The sequence below is a fragment of the Vulpes vulpes genome, chromosome 12 (genome assembly GCF_048418805.1).
Source record: "Vulpes vulpes isolate BD-2025 chromosome 12, VulVul3, whole genome shotgun sequence".
In the NCBI taxonomy this organism is placed as follows: Eukaryota; Metazoa; Chordata; class Mammalia; order Carnivora; family Canidae; genus Vulpes; species Vulpes vulpes.
In genome coordinates this window covers 75,942,934-75,958,181 of record NC_132791.1, presented here as the reverse complement: position 1 = coordinate 75,958,181, position 15,248 = coordinate 75,942,934, and the positions used below count along the sequence as shown (strand labels likewise).

The following is a 15,248-nucleotide window of genomic DNA, read 5'->3' as shown; positions in this document are numbered from 1 at the left end:
TAATGTATTAGTAAATATTAATGTATTTATATTTGGCCATATACAATTATTTATATTTACCTTCAAGTAACTGAAACTTAATACTGCTTTCAATTTAAACAATTATGTCATAAAATGAGTGTGTATATGGTATGTAAAAATGTATATATTTGTGCGTATGTTATATATACATATAAAATATGTGTTATTTATACACGTTTACAGTAAAATATATTCTATCTTAATGTTTCAAATACTTTTACTCCAAGGGGATGCCAAAAAATTCAAATGCATTGGCTGTTCAGTTTCTGATTATTTCACTCCTGATATAAGAACAGCAGTGAGATGGAGAGTACAGATACATCCAATCCTTTGAGATTTTTAACATATATTCTATGAGCTCAAATACACTATATACATACATTAATACATACATACATACATATCCTAAAATAAATTATACATGTAATACACATTTTACATATATTTTAATTTATATTGTATTTAATGGAATTAATGGAATAATCAGAAACTGAATAATGACCTATTTTTTGGCACCCTCTTGAAGTGAGAATGTTAGAAAAAATAAAATTCCATATTCAGAAAAAATAAAATTCCATATTCTTTTCAAATAAGTGGTATACAGATGATAATGACCAGAGCACCATTTGGAACTATACACGCAAAAAGGGAGCACTCTCACAGAATCCTCATAATTATTCTGTGAACTATATATGATTCTTCTAAAAGCTCAAAGTAGAATATTAAAATTACTAAAGTATTATGAATGTTGTTTTAATACATACCTAGATAAGAGCCCACCGTGTGCTTCTAAATTTTTAATTATATTGTTTTGTAAAATACATTATTTAGATTGGGAAGCTCAAATCTGGTAAATTAACCTTAGTAAGGCAATGTCTTTTGTTGGCAGAGAAGAATGAAGCTATTAGCTCAGGAAGAAAAGTGAGTTAGATTTAAAAAAAAAAATTATTCTGAAAAAAAAATTATTCTGGTCCAAGATAAAGAACTTTCAGTGGAAAGGGTAACATGCACTTAGCCTTTGACACAGCATCTGCCATTAAAGTAGTCCTGAGGTTAGGCAGAGTTAGGCAGGTGCAACAGTGCTCACAGAGAACTCCCTAACATAAACCTGAGATGGAGATTTTGGTCTTTATTCAAGAACCAAAAGTCCTCGAAGAGGAATTGATTACAAGTTTTGAGTTAATGGGTCCAAGGCATGATACTGACAGGAAGCAAGGACAACCTCAGATTTCTGGACTAACAGTAACAGTCAAAAGAAAGGGTGGGGCCCGAAAGCATGAAAGAACCCCCATGATTAAGTAGTGCCAATGTGAGAATCCAAATTAACAAACAGAACAAGTTAGCTGTCAACTGGATGGATTCAGCATGTAAACAGCCATGAATCCATGATGATAATCAATTGGAACAAATCCTGTGATGAGCTGAATCAGACCTTGACACTGTGTGTCTCATGATTCCTCTTTCCTCGGGTCTTGCACCTGTATTTCTGAGGTCAGCATCACATCCAGATAAAGTTTCCCTCCTTGTACTCTTGGGAGTTTTGCTCTGCTTACCCAGGAAAGGTGCAGCTCCTGCGATGCTATAGATCAGGGCTCAAAAAAGAGCTCCCTGAGAAACTCACTGATGCTTTCTCATTCACTGAAATTTCATTTCAGGAGAGCAAATTTCATTTTAATGACACTCATTGGGAATGCAAACTGATTTGCAAGGAATTCTCAAATTATCCTGTGGCTCAGCTTCTGCCAAAGGCATCCCCAACGGTACCACTAACACTATGGTTATTAAATAAAAAATGTTTGCTTTCTTTTTGTCCAAAAGGTAGTGATCGAATACGATCTGGGAACCCATGGGGGTTTCTCAGATCCTTTTGAGGAGTCTGTGAGGCTAAATTTATTTGCATAATAATCCTGAAACTTAAACTTACTTAGGTTTTTCTACTGTTTTTCACTTGACAATTATATAGCAACAGATTGAATGCAGAAACAAATACTGTGCAAGAATCCAACTGTCTTCTATTAACCTGATATTAAAGATATTTACAAAATGTAAAACATTGCCCCTCTTCTATATTTTGTTATTTTAGGAGATCCCTGGATGGCTCAGCAGTTTGGCACCTGCGTTCCTTCCGCCCAGGGCCTGGTCCTGTAGTCCCAGGATCAGGTCCCACGTCAGGCTCCCTGCATGGAGCCTGCTTCTCCCTCTGCCTGTTTCTCTGCCTCTCTCTCTCTGTATGTCACTCATGAATAAATTAAAAAAAATCTTTTAAAAAATAAATAAATTCTGTTATTTTGAAAAATATAGCTATTTTTCATAAAATGTATATTCTAACATAAAATGAGACTTAAGCCATGTGAAAATCAGTGACCAGAAATAGAGGACTTGAAAATATGAGTGATGAATATGAAGCAAGATCATTTCCCATCTTTGTGGAACATCACTTGAAAAGATGTGGAAGTGGAGGAGTGTGGAGGACCTGGTTTCCCCAGGACTCGTGTACAGAGTAAACCAGTAGAAAAATTCAACCACGGATGTACAGCCTGGATTAGCAATCTTCATCCTTAACTGATGAAAAGAGGTGATTAATTTCAGTTCTCATTTTCCTCTTTATCCATCTTTATCCCAACACCATTCAGGTTATTTTATGCAAATGTAGTCCTAGAGTGAGGTAGCAAGTAAGTAACTAGGACTGATGTTACAAAACAAGTGAAAGGGAATGTGACTTGGTAAATTTCCTTTAAATCAATTTATGTGATTCATAGAGCATTCTACCCTAAAGGAGGTGGTGTTGGTGACTGGAAAATGGTGGTATAACCTAAAGGGAGAAAAACTGAAGCTCTGACAAGATTTTCACTGCAAGTTCAGGGTTATTTTTCATTTTCACCTTAAATTTGCAGTTTTCTCAGTAATTAACTCCATGGATGACTCTTAGAATTTGGGTGTTAAATGAAATATGCACAATAAAATTAATTTGGAGTGTTTGATGTTTGTAACATTAAAAAAAAAAAAAAGGCTAGATCCTATTGAAAACATACAAGGCCAAAATGTAACTCTGTGCAAAATTAAAGAGTGTGTACAAAAGCCTTCAGATGAAAATGTGCTTTTGCCTAAGTATAAGTCAGGGTAAAGGCAGTATTAGTTTTCTTTGGAAAGTGTGGATGGCTCTTAAAAAAAAAAAAAAAAAGCCTTTGGGTGTCTGACGAATACCTTTTCCGCTGGCGGGCTCACTTGGACCTGGTGTACTTCTTAAACGTGACTGCTTTGACTTGGTGGAAAATAACTAACCCTCCCCTCCCCGACCCCTCCGCTCCCCTCCAACAAAAGCCGAAAGGGGAAAGAATTACAGGTACTACGTGCAGTCTTTACTCACAGCCTCACGCGAAGGTGATTAAACTCCAGTGATTTGTGGTAAATTCTGGATAGCATCCTGTAGTTATCCAATCAAAATAAGGGTATTTGAAAACCAGAATTCCATTGGTTTAAATGAAAGTCTAAGTTCAGCCAATAGGACAGCTTTATTTTGGCGCCCAGTAAGGACTATAAGAAGTACTGAAACTTTGTCTCAATCTGTTCCGATCCTAGTCACTGTTGTCTGTGATCATGTTAGGTCGCGGGAAGCAGGGCGGCAAGGCTCGCGCCAAGGCCAAGACGCGCTCGTCGCGGGCCGGCCTCCAGTTCCCGGTGGGCCGCGTCCACCGCCTGCTCCGCAAGGGCAACTACGCGGAGCGGGTCGGGGCGGGCGCGCCGGTGTACCTGGCGGCCGTGCTGGAGTACCTGACGGCCGAGATCCTGGAGCTGGCGGGCAACGCGGCCCGCGACAACAAGAAGACGCGCATCATCCCGCGCCACCTGCAGCTGGCCATCCGCAACGACGAGGAGCTCAACAAGCTGCTGGGCCGCGTGACCATCGCGCAGGGCGGCGTCCTGCCCAACATCCAGGCCGTGCTGCTGCCCAAGACCGAGGGCCACACAAGGCTAAAACAAATAAGGCTTCTATATAGCAAAAAACTCCCAAACCAAAATATTCCCTGGGAAAGAAACGGTGGTACGGACCGCAGTTGTAGTACCGAGCCCATCGGCTCGACCGCACAGCGCAGGGTGTTTGAGCACTTTCACTCAACTACGTAAACCATTGACAAGACTGGAGCCGCCTAGTCTGAGTGTACAGCTGTTTTTTAAAAAAACCTGGGTGGCTCTGAAAAGAGCCTTTGGGGCTTTGTCGGCTTTTTCAAGGGGCAAAAACTTCCTACTTCTTTTTCGGGGCCGCCTTCTTAGCCTTGGCAGGTTTGGGCTTCGCGGCCTTGGGCTTCGCAGGCTTTGGCTTGGCGGCCTTGGGCTTCACCGCCTTGGGCTTGGCAGGACTCTTGGCCGCCTTCTTAGGCTTAGCAGACGCTTTAACTTTCTTAGGGCTCTTGGCTACTTTTTTGACACCGGCGGATGCAGGCTTCTTGGCCTTCTTGGGGGACTTCTTCACTGCTTTCTTCGCCCCCGCCGCTTTCTTGGGTTTCTTAGGAGTGGCCCCGGAGGGCTTCTTGGCTCTGGCCGCGCCCGCCTTCTTGGCCTTGGGCTTGGCCTCCCCGGAGGCCGCCTTCTTGTTGAGCTTGAAGGAGCCCGAGGCGCCGGTGCCCCTGGTCTGCACCAGGGTCCCCTTGCTCACCAGGCTCTTGAGGCCCAGCTTGATGCGGCTGTTGTTCTTCTCCACGTCGTAGCCGGCGGCCGCCAGCGCCTTCTTGAGCGCGGCCAAGGAAAGGCCGTTGCGCTCCTTGGACGCGGCCACCGCCTTGGTGATGAGCTCGGACACCGGGGGCCCGGACGCCTTGCGCTTGGCTGCGCCACTGCCCGTTGCCTTCTTGGTGGCCTTCTTTTTGGCAGGGGACTTCTCCACCGGCGCCGGGACAGCCGTCTCAGCGGGAGCAGTTTCCGACATGGCCGGGAGGAGATGCCGCTGCAGGAAGAGAACCGGAAAAACAGAAGAGCAGGTCTTGCAATGCTGCCTGACTCCGGCCGGGGCTTATATAAGCCGGTGCTGCTCTGTGATTGGTGGAGCGTCCAATCCACTGCCCTCAGGCAGCCGCCCTTCGCGGTTGGACTCCCAAATTGTGTTTGTTAGCTCCGAAAATCTGATTAAATACTGAAAATTATTATACAGAATTTGACGTGTTGAAGCTCTCAAGGAAGAAAACAGTCTCTAGGTTCACATGCGGATTCGTGTTTTCATGAATCATGTACAACAGATGAAGGATTTTTTTAAAAAAATCTTTTCAGTTTTCCTAGGAATCCACTGGGTTTAAGGCATTATGGTAGTTAGTTCAAAGTTGCAGTAAGTTCTACTAAGTATCAAGTGGACATTTTTAAAAATGCTTGGTCCCTAGGTCTGCCCTTTGATTTTTGTAAGAGGAAAGACAGGTTCTCGGTTTGGGAATAAACTGTAGTTAGTAACACAGAGGGAGGGCAGCAGCTTGCCTGCAGCCCCAAATTAACCACATAGATCTTCCTTCAAAAGCCAGTTCTGCCTCCTTGGAGTTTTCACACGCCCAATGTCTTTAGAGAATGTCTTTGGCTGTTTGGGAAAGTTTAGTAGCCAGAATGATATCTACCTTGCAGCAGGAGGAGGAGGAATAGCTTTGGCTTGAGGATCCAATGACCTGAATTTAAATTCAAACTTAAATGTTTTTTATTGAGATGCTTTCTCCCTTTAGTATTAGGCAAATCCATTATAATAAATGGGAAAGATGCTTAGCACAGATAAAGTGCTGGAGGAAAACCTCAAACCTGATGGAAGTATTCAAGGGATTCAGGAGTCCTCAAAAACACAGACTGTAGGTGACATGGGACTCTGTCAGACTTCCAAGGTACTCTTCCCAATACTTCCCAATTCAAAGTCTTTATCTCCATCAATATGTAATAAAGTGCACTGTCAGAAACACCTTCTGTAATATGAGCATTATTGTGTGTTTGAGCTAGGAGAGACCTTATTTCAGAGAAATAGGAGGCTACTGACTATGAGAAGACTGGATTGGCAATTGAAGGAATACAAGTTATAGACACTCAGAAGTAGTCAAGAATACAACATCCAGGGAAGCCTGGGTGGCTCAGTGGTTGAGCATCTGTCTTTGGCTCATGACATGATCCTGGGATTGAGTCCTACATCAGGCTCCCCAGAGGGAGCCTGCTTCTCCCTCTGCCTAATTTAGCCTCTCTCTAGGTGTCTCTCATGAATAAATAAATAAAATCTTAAAAAAAAAAAAAAGAATACAACACCCAAGATAACTGAAGAAATAACCATGAGGTTGGAATGGAGAGTGGGTAACTTTGCTACTTATTTGGGAAGAGGGTGGTGTAGGGAATGGACAGGATTTTCTGACTGGCTGATTAGGGAGGTCTAATGATGACTAAAATCTCTACTGCAGTCAACACTCACTTAGTTCTTCCCTGTGAAAAACTGTAAGGAAGTTTAAGGTCATCAACGTATTTCCCTCCAAGGAACTCCTGGAGTTGAAACTATAGTTAATGAAGGCCAAATCTGGACAGTGTCCTGTTTTGCATGGCTTTCAAACTAAATGTGGTTTTTATATTTTTAAAATTGTGTTAGAAAAAAAAAATGACAGACCATTTTTGGCCTGCAAAGCCCAAATATTTGCAATTTGGCCATTTTTCTATGTTTTTGACTTCTCTACATAGATTATGGCATATTGCTAACAAGCCTACCTCTTTCAGACAATGCAAATGAAGAATCAAAGAAAAGATCTTAACAAGACAAATGTTTTAACCAAGCATGTACCACTATTTCAACCACAAACCTTTCAGATCACGGTGGACATGGTGGTGGGGACCTCCATGCTTAAGTGACTGGATAGAGGTGTAGTAAAGGCTAACACTCATTGAGCATTCACTACATGCCAGAAACTAATCTAAGAATGCTCAACGGTTTTAATTCATTTGCCACATTTCACACTTATACAAGCTGATACCCAGGGAAAGGATGAGTAACCAGCCAAAGGCTAGTAATTCCCAGCTCTGAGGTTTGAACCTAGACCACCTGCCTCAGCTCTATTATGATGGGAAAATCCTAAAAGGAATGGGGACAAAACAATTTTTGAAGCTTTTAAGAGGCAGCATCAAATAGTTCCTACAACTAAAGAATCACTAACGGATCTCTAATATGGGGGATGTCTGGGTGGTTCGAGGGGTTGAGCACCTGCCTTCAGCCCAGGGCGTTGATCCTGGAATCCAGGGATCTAGTTCACCTCAGGCTCCCTGCATGGAGCCTGCTCCTCTGCCTCTCCGTGTCTCTCATGAATGAATAAACAAAATCAGAAAGAAAAAAAAAAGAAAGAAAGAAAAGAAAAGAAAAAAGAAAAAAAAAGAAAAAGAAAAAGAAAACCCATCTTTTAAAAGGAGAGGTTCTGGCCCCTTGGGTCAGTTCCTCAATCCCCAGGCATTCCAAAAACCATTTTTTACGGTGCCAGTAGATGGGATATGAACCTTTCTGAAAGGACAAACATGAATATAGGGGAAATATAAGGCCCAGATGGCTGAACTGATCTGATTAAACAAACAAACAAACAAACAAACAAACAAACCTCCAGAGAAAAATTCCTACCTCCTGGATTTAGGTAGGATTTGAAGTCAAAAGAAGCAAAATGAGTCAATGATACTCGTGTGAAAAGCACAAGACTTCAAAATCTTAAAATAACTGGACGAAAGTAATACAGCCAAATTGTTAGGAAACTCCGGATTTTAAGTGTGAAAACCTGTAACAGCTTGAAAAATGATTTAATTCCGTTTGAGCCTCTACTTGAAAAAAAATTTTTGAGAACCCAACTTCAGACTGAGTAGTACATGTTTAGACAGGCAAATTTAAACATTTTTAGGACTACTGTGAGCTTATTTTATAGACAGCCTATAGGATTAGCATCTAGGTGATTGTTAGTCCATTTTCCACAATAGTCACATATGCAAAAGCCCAAGAGCATCCTCTGAACACTGAAATACTGGAAAACCAAGCACGTATGGCAATCAATTATCGTTTTAGGCCTTCACATCACAGGGAAGCCGGGAAGATGAAATTTTGTTTAGTAAGAGCATTGGGATCATTTGGCAAAAGTCAACTGCTACTTGCCATTTGCGTAATGATCCACTGAAACCGAACAAATTTTCTTAAATTTCGATGTAAAACTCCCACTTCCTTTGCCCAGACTTAATTTATGCACTATTGGGTCACTTTACAAATTCTTATCCACCAACTGCTTCCCGCAGCGCCCAATTCGAGGGTCTGCCTGTGCAAAATAGGCTTAGATGATGGGTCTCCAGTGCTCCTCTACCCAGTGCTGGCAGGGCACGGAGTCCACGATACCTTCCGAAAACTTCCCGTTTCCTCACGGGGCCATGACGTAACCTTCTGTTCAACAGCACTTTTTGGGGACCATGTAGGGGCTCTGAAAAGAGCCTTTGGGGGATAGCGTTATTTGGAGAACGCTAGGAAACTTAAGCTCTTTCCCCGCGTATGCGGCGCGCCAGCTGGATGTCCTTGGGCATGATGGTGACGCGCTTGGCGTGGATGGCGCACAGGTTGGTGTCCTCGAAGAGCCCCACCAGGTAGGCCTCGCACGCCTCCTGCAGCGCCATGACGGCCGAGCTCTGGAAGCGCAGGTCGGTCTTGAAGTCCTGCGCGATCTCGCGCACCAGGCGCTGGAACGGCAGCTTGCGGATCAGCAGCTCCGTGGACTTCTGGTAGCGCCGGATCTCGCGCAGGGCCACCGTGCCGGGCCGGTAGCGGTGCGGCTTCTTGACGCCGCCGGTGGCCGGCGCGCTCTTGCGGGCCGCCTTGGTGGCCAGCTGCTTGCGCGGGGCCTTGCCGCCCGTCGACTTGCGCGCCGTCTGCTTCGTACGAGCCATTCCCAAGTAGAGATCACTACGGAACACTGCGGGGACGAGAACCCTGCGTCCCAGTATATATAGCGACCCTCGTTACCTGATTGGACGGCAGCCTCCGGCCCACCCCACGCACAGAATTGGTTCTTGGTTCAATCTCCTAAGGACAGGAAGCATTTTCCCGCCCTCCCGCATAAGGTCTCTAGGATAATGGACAAAGGAAATGCTTTTATTTAAAGTGTCTAGGATTCATCAAATTCTTTAAAATGTAGTCTTGAGAATCCGAAACTGCCTTCCTTCCACTATTTTAAATAAAAGGCGTTAGGACTGCATTCTTGATACATTACAGAAAACTAAAGGAGACTGAGTAAAGAGGTATTGCTGGGCTTTGAAATTTTAGTCACTATGTTGTCAGAATGGTCAAACGAACCTAAGAACCACTCAGCTTTTAATTTCTGTACTTTTAAGGTTTTATTCATGAGATATAGAGGCAGAGACATAGGTAAAGGGAGAAGCAGGCTCCCCACGGAGAGCCCAAAGCAGAACTGGATCCCAGGACCTCGGATCAGGCCGAGCCTAAGGCAGCTCAACCATTGAGACCCCCAGGCGTCCCTCAGCTTTTTAAACATGGGTGAGCAAACTAGCTTAGTCAAAACATAGTAAATAGGCTTGGCAATTAGCGCAATGGTCTTTAGCAAGTAGACTCCTAGTGACCAGAGGTTTTCAGTTTCTGGAACTGCTGGGAGGTGGAAGGTGCAGAGATGCTATTGTTAGGTCCGACCAACATTCACGTGGACTTAATTTGTGAGTTATACAGTTTATCTGGTTTGTGTAGGAACTCTGGAAGTTAACATTTTTTTGAGTCTACAGCTTTTTAGCAGATTTCGTGGGTGGCCCTGAGAAGGACCTTTTGTTGGTTATCGGCCTGGGTGAGGCTCAGCCGCCGAAGCCATAGAGGGTGCGGCCCTGGCGCTTGAGCGCGTAGACCACGTCCATGGCCGTGACCGTCTTGCGCTTGGCGTGCTCCGTGTAGGTGACGGCGTCCCGGATCACGTTCTCCAGGAACACCTTGAGCACCCCGCGGGTCTCCTCGTAGATGAGACCCGAGATGCGCTTGACGCCGCCGCGCCGGGCCAGCCGCCGGATGGCGGGCTTGGTGATGCCCTGGATGTTGTCGCGCAGCACCTTGCGGTGGCGCTTGGCGCCGCCCTTCCCTAGCCCCTTCCCGCCCTTGCCGCGACCAGACATGGCAGCAAACGCGGAACGCAAGACCTCCCAACCCTTCGCAGTAGCAGCTTATATAGCAGTGTGACGGACCTGTTTGGGAACACGGAAGGCCAGCTCCATCCGCTCAGGGAGGTTCCGAGCCAGAGGCCTGCCCACGTTTTCAGGACCAGTGAGGCTGTGCTTAAACTCATCCTTTTAAACCGGATGCCTGATGGAAAGTTCTGCAGTTCTTTGCTCCTACCCGCTGCTGTAGGGTTGTAGGATGTCTGGGCCAAGCTTTGTTGTGTGGTTTGTTTGTTTTTTCGCTTAGCATTGCTCGCTGTCGTGACATGTAGCTGCTGGAATGGGGTGGCCCCTCTCCAGAACTGCGGCTGCAGTCACTGGGGCGTTCAGGGATGGATGCAGCGGGCTTTTGGCAGGACCCCAGTGAGCCCCGGGACTCGCTGCACTTCCTGCCTCTGAGTGGGGGTGAACCTTACCTGTCTTCAGGTAGCTTCTCTACTCTATTTTTCACTCATCCTGCCTTCTTTCCCTTTCCTCCATTCTCCTGCCACATATTTTGGGAAGCTCTGACCAATCTCATCAGGGTTAGAAACCCCAGGTTTCTAAAGCTGTTTGAGAAGGAAGGTCACCTTTTACCCCACCCCCATGGGTTTCCTTGGATAGCAGAGCAGAGGGCCACCAGGCCTTTCAGAGCTCCTTCCTCCCCGCACCCTCAGTCCTTTGTTCAACTGGGGAATCGCACCCAGAAACTCTGCCTTTAATTTACAAATAAAACACAGAATGAAGAAGCTAGGAAAGACTTTACTCCAGGAAAAAAACAAAACAGACAACTTGGGAAGACCAGAGTGTTGGTTGGTTTCCATGACTCTAGCTGTTTAGAATGACCTCCCTCTGGTGCTGGCTTGTCTTCCAACTACTGCTAGGTTTATACGGTCTATTTCAAAGGTGTGTGATTATTTAGTCCTTGAACAAATACCTAATTTTATTATAGGCATCCGCTACCAAGTATATTGTAAACTCCGTAATTACCGTAAATTGAAAACATTAGGTGTCCATGTTCTGTGAGTTAATCCATTTTTTACTGAGCTCATCCAGCTCATCATTTTTTTTTCTTTTTTCTATTGCTGTTTAAAAATGGAATCTAAACGCTAAACTTGAAGACAAAATCTCTATCTGCTGGTAGGACAATTGCAATCTTTCCCTTGCAACTTCATCCGGTGAAGATAGCATGCTCTGAAAGATCTGTAATTTGATTTCATTGCATTTGCCAGTGCTCTGCCCTGAAAATATTTACATTCACATATGTTTCTCAAAAGGGGTACTTCTCTGTTAAATTAGATACTTTCTTCATTCTCTTCTCCCAGTTGCATGGAGGGAACAAGCACTGCCTGTAGATTTTTTTTTTTTTAGCTTAAAAAAGGTTTAGATTTTTCCTTTCATTTAAATTAAATTAATTAATAAAACTATTAAAATTCTTTTTGTTGTTATTGGTCTTTCTCAGCATACAATTAGGCTGATTGACGTGAGCTGTCCAATAATTTCTTGGTGAATAATTGGGATAAATACAGAGAGTTTTTTTTCCCTCTCACATTATGAGGTATTTTCCAAGAAAAACGTTGACTGTTTTAAATTCGTGAAATTCCCTTCCCCCTTAATCAGGTGAATAAGTGAGGTGTACTTGCCTTTCCAGTGTTCTGGTTCTGAAAGTTGCTTACTGATCCACACCTCTGTGGCTGACAAAATTTAATGGTCTTAATTACCAATGTAGGCCTCTATCTTTTTCAATATCGTTATATTTTCAATTTAATTTGCCACATATTCATTTCGTGGAACCCTGATTTTGTGTTGTTTGTTTTGGTTAAGGCTTTGGAGTTGGCCAGTAGGTTGTTTAACATATTTTTTTACTTTTTTATTGTTCTTCATTCAAAATTAGTTTACCTTCTAATAATTAGTATCCCTTCTGATTCCCATCTCTCCTGTCCCCAAAATGCATTCACATTCACATACAAACACAGTCACCTATACACTAATCCAAAACACCACTAGCTTTTTGGATTTTTTTCCACTCTGTGAACTTATATTCTCAAATCTTTTTCTTCCACTCTATACTATCTTACCCTTCCACATATATTAGCCTTTTACGAACTCGGAATCTTAAATACAAGACTTGGAAGTATAGAGTTTCCCTCTTTCCTTGCCCCAACCTATGAGGAACTATCATCCCTGCTCTCATCCATACAGCTCCCTTCAGCTTCTCATGTCTCCATGTGCCATTAAGACCAACTGAAGAAGTCTACAAGATGCAGGATCCAATGTCCTCCCTTGCCTCTTCCTCTTCCCCCACCCTCTTTTCTAGGGTCACCAAGCCATAGTCTTGTCTGCTCATGGCTTGAAAAGTAATTTTCAAAACTCTTTTATCACAGGAAACCTGTGCTTTCTTCTGAAACTCTCAACTCAAATGTATTCTCCAGTATACAAGAGATTTCATGCCTGGCATTTCTTGTTTTACCTAATACCCTACCTTGTTTCTGTAATTTCTTACTCTCATGTAATCAGTGATGATCTTTACATTGTTTTCTAAACTTGCCTTCATTTAGCTGGTTTTCATGCATGTAAATGCACCAAACAATTTTGCCAGAAACTTTCATTCATCTCACCTTATAATATCTCCAGGGTTGTTATTGAGAACATAAGAATCAAGGTGAGGTGAGGGGTGAGGGCTTCTTATGTAGGGATCCCCTAGCCCTCCTGGCTTTAAAACAAGGGGTAGAGGCTAAGACACTGTTCCTAAGCTTCTACTTTTTGAAAGTGAACTGGTTGCTATAGACTGAATGTTTGTGCTCATGCAAAATTCGTATGTTGAACCTGACCTCTAATGTGATGGTAATGGGAGGTGGGAATACGGAGAGGTGCTTAGGTCATAAGTGCGGGGGCCCTCCTGAATGGGTCATAAGTGTGGGGCTCTCCTGAAAGAGACCCCAGTGATCCATTGTGTGAGAACACAGTGAGATGGCCATCTATGAACCAGAAAGTGACTTCTCACCAGACACTAAATTTGACAAAGCCTTGATCTTGGACTTGAAGCCTCCAGAACGATGAGAAATATATGTTGTTTATAAGCCACCCAGTCTGTGGCATTCTGTTATAGCAGCCCAAACAGACCAAGACACTAGTGTTCTGTAAATCATGCTTAAAAAGTACTCAGATTTGGTGCCTTTGGTTTTGGTGGTTATTCCGAGCTATTTGTAAGTAAAGCTGGAAAATCTGTTGGAGATCCTGGCACAAGTGTCCAAGTATGAACTGAATGATAATAGCAAGGTTGAACCTTTGGTTCAGCTCTTGTTTTTGCCATTTACTTGTCTCTTGATTGATCTTAGAAGAAAGTATTTCTTAGAATTCATCCACTACATTTTACTTATTCATGCCCTTAATTTGTCTCTACCTTTTTCTTTCACAAATAGCACTTTGATGAATATTCTTGATATGTCCTCTTATGGGTTTGTAGGGGAATTTCCTTGGGACATAGACCTGGGCACACTCAATTTTACTAAGTAAATTAAACAGTTCTTCAAAATGTCTTGTGTAAAACCAGAGTAAACAAACCGCCACATGAAAATATGTTTCTCTACTTCCAGAGCAACACATGATTATATCCAGCTTTCTGATTTTTACCAATCTGAGAGGTGTTACCCAGTATTTCATTATTTTAATTTGCATTTATCTGATTACCAAGTGAAGTTTAAAAATTCTTCATATAATTGCCAGCCATTCAATTATCTCCACTGAAAACCAGATTTTTCTTTCTTTCAGGATAGGCAATAAATTAATACACTAAAGGCATATTTTCTTACACAGAACTATCATTCCTATAAATGCTCTTTTCAGGAGAAAAATTTTAAACGCACGTTCTACCAGTTTCCATCTATGGAAGTACACCATTTCTAATCTTGTCCAGATAAGAAACCTTATTATTGGCAAAGAGATATTTAAAAATTCATTTTTTATATTTAAGACCTCTTTCACAATGAGAACCATGTCTGTGGGAATCTTTTGACAGCATGTCCCACTGCAGAGTGTACTCACCCCCTAAGCTCCATTTCTGATGAATTCTCGGGAACTTTTCTTGCTCTCCTATTTGATATCCTCTCAGGGCTTCTATCCTTTGGAGCAACTGGGGAGTGAGCAGTTCTAGAAGCATCTGTTCTCATCTAATTTTTTCAATATCTTCCCTGCCTCCTAAACAAAAATCATTCCTGTGCTCCAAGTACTGTCCAGAATTGAAAGACAAGTATAGAAAACTTTACCTGGTGAGGCAGAAACTAAGAAATCTTCCAGGAAATAAGATTGGCCATTAGCAGAAATGACATGACTTGCTAATGTGTGACTGATCAAATTGGATCATTTCCCAAATCTCAACTGGTGACTAGTATATTTGACCATTAGAAATGGTACCTCAAGGGGAAGTAGGGGCGGTCGGGTAACTGAGTGATGGGCATTAAGGAGGGAATATGATGTGATGAGCACTGGATGTTATAATATATGTTAGCAAACTGAATTTAAATTTAAAAAAAATTTTTAAAAGAATGCTATCTCAAACACACAGTTTTCCAGAAAACAGAGAAAGTTCTAGTGAAAGAGTGGGGATTGGGCTGTTGTCTCTAGCCTAGCCTGCACTAACGCCACACCCCCAGGCCCTTAAAGTCTTTAGCTAGAGGTGCATACCAGGTGCACCCCTTCAAAGCAGCCCTACCTGAGCAACCAAAGATATCAGCCTCTAAATCAGCACCACAAAGCTGGTCTCCAGCCTCTCTGGATAGCAACAGAAGAAAACCTTGCCGCTAATGGGACAAGGCCAAAGGAAGTTCCTGTGAGTTCAGACGCCCTGATGGTGAGGGAAAGAGCTGTGGGATGTGGTCATCCCATCTAGACTAATGGAGTCCATTGGGTGACTCTTTACTATTCCTCTTTTTTTTCCTTCTATTGCTGTTATTCATTGTTGTATAATGAATTACTGCCCCCTCCCCCAAAAAGCAACTTAGCAGCTTAAAACAACAAATTTATTATTTCACACAGCTTCAGAAGTTCAGGAAACAGAGAATGGCTGAGGTGGGTGATCTGGTTCAGGG

At 43.1% G+C, this 15,248-nt stretch overlaps 4 protein-coding genes across 6 annotated transcripts in view; 1 reads left to right on the top strand and 3 right to left on the bottom strand.

Moving 5' to 3' along the window:
* H1-5 (H1.5 linker histone, cluster member) overlaps positions 1-15,248 on the bottom strand; it is a 291,143-nt gene that overhangs the window by 21,012 nt on the left and 254,883 nt on the right. For 2 of the 3 annotated variants that reach the window (XM_072728904.1, XM_072728905.1), the window contains exon 1: positions 3,389-5,001. The exons of the other annotated variant lie outside the window; for it this stretch is intronic. In XM_072728904.1, the coding sequence (XP_072585005.1) occupies positions 4,265-4,945 (681 nt within the window). In that variant the 5' untranslated portion in view covers positions 4,946-5,001 and the 3' untranslated portion in view covers positions 3,389-4,264. Of the gene's footprint in view, positions 1-3,388; positions 5,002-15,248 lie in introns of those variants that run through there. 3 annotated transcript variants of the gene reach the window in all.
* LOC112910275 (histone H2A type 1-H-like) lies at positions 3,619-4,146 on the top strand. Its single transcript, XM_025986499.1, has one exon. The coding sequence runs from the start codon at positions 3,619-3,621 to the stop codon at positions 4,144-4,146; it is 528 nt and encodes a 175-aa protein (XP_025842284.1).
* Positions 8,506-8,916, bottom strand: LOC140594903 (histone H3.1). Its single transcript, XM_072732026.1, has one exon. The coding sequence runs from the start codon at positions 8,914-8,916 to the stop codon at positions 8,506-8,508; it is 411 nt and encodes a 136-aa protein (XP_072588127.1).
* Positions 9,829-10,140, bottom strand: LOC140594902 (histone H4). Its single transcript, XM_072732025.1, has one exon. The coding sequence runs from the start codon at positions 10,138-10,140 to the stop codon at positions 9,829-9,831; it is 312 nt and encodes a 103-aa protein (XP_072588126.1).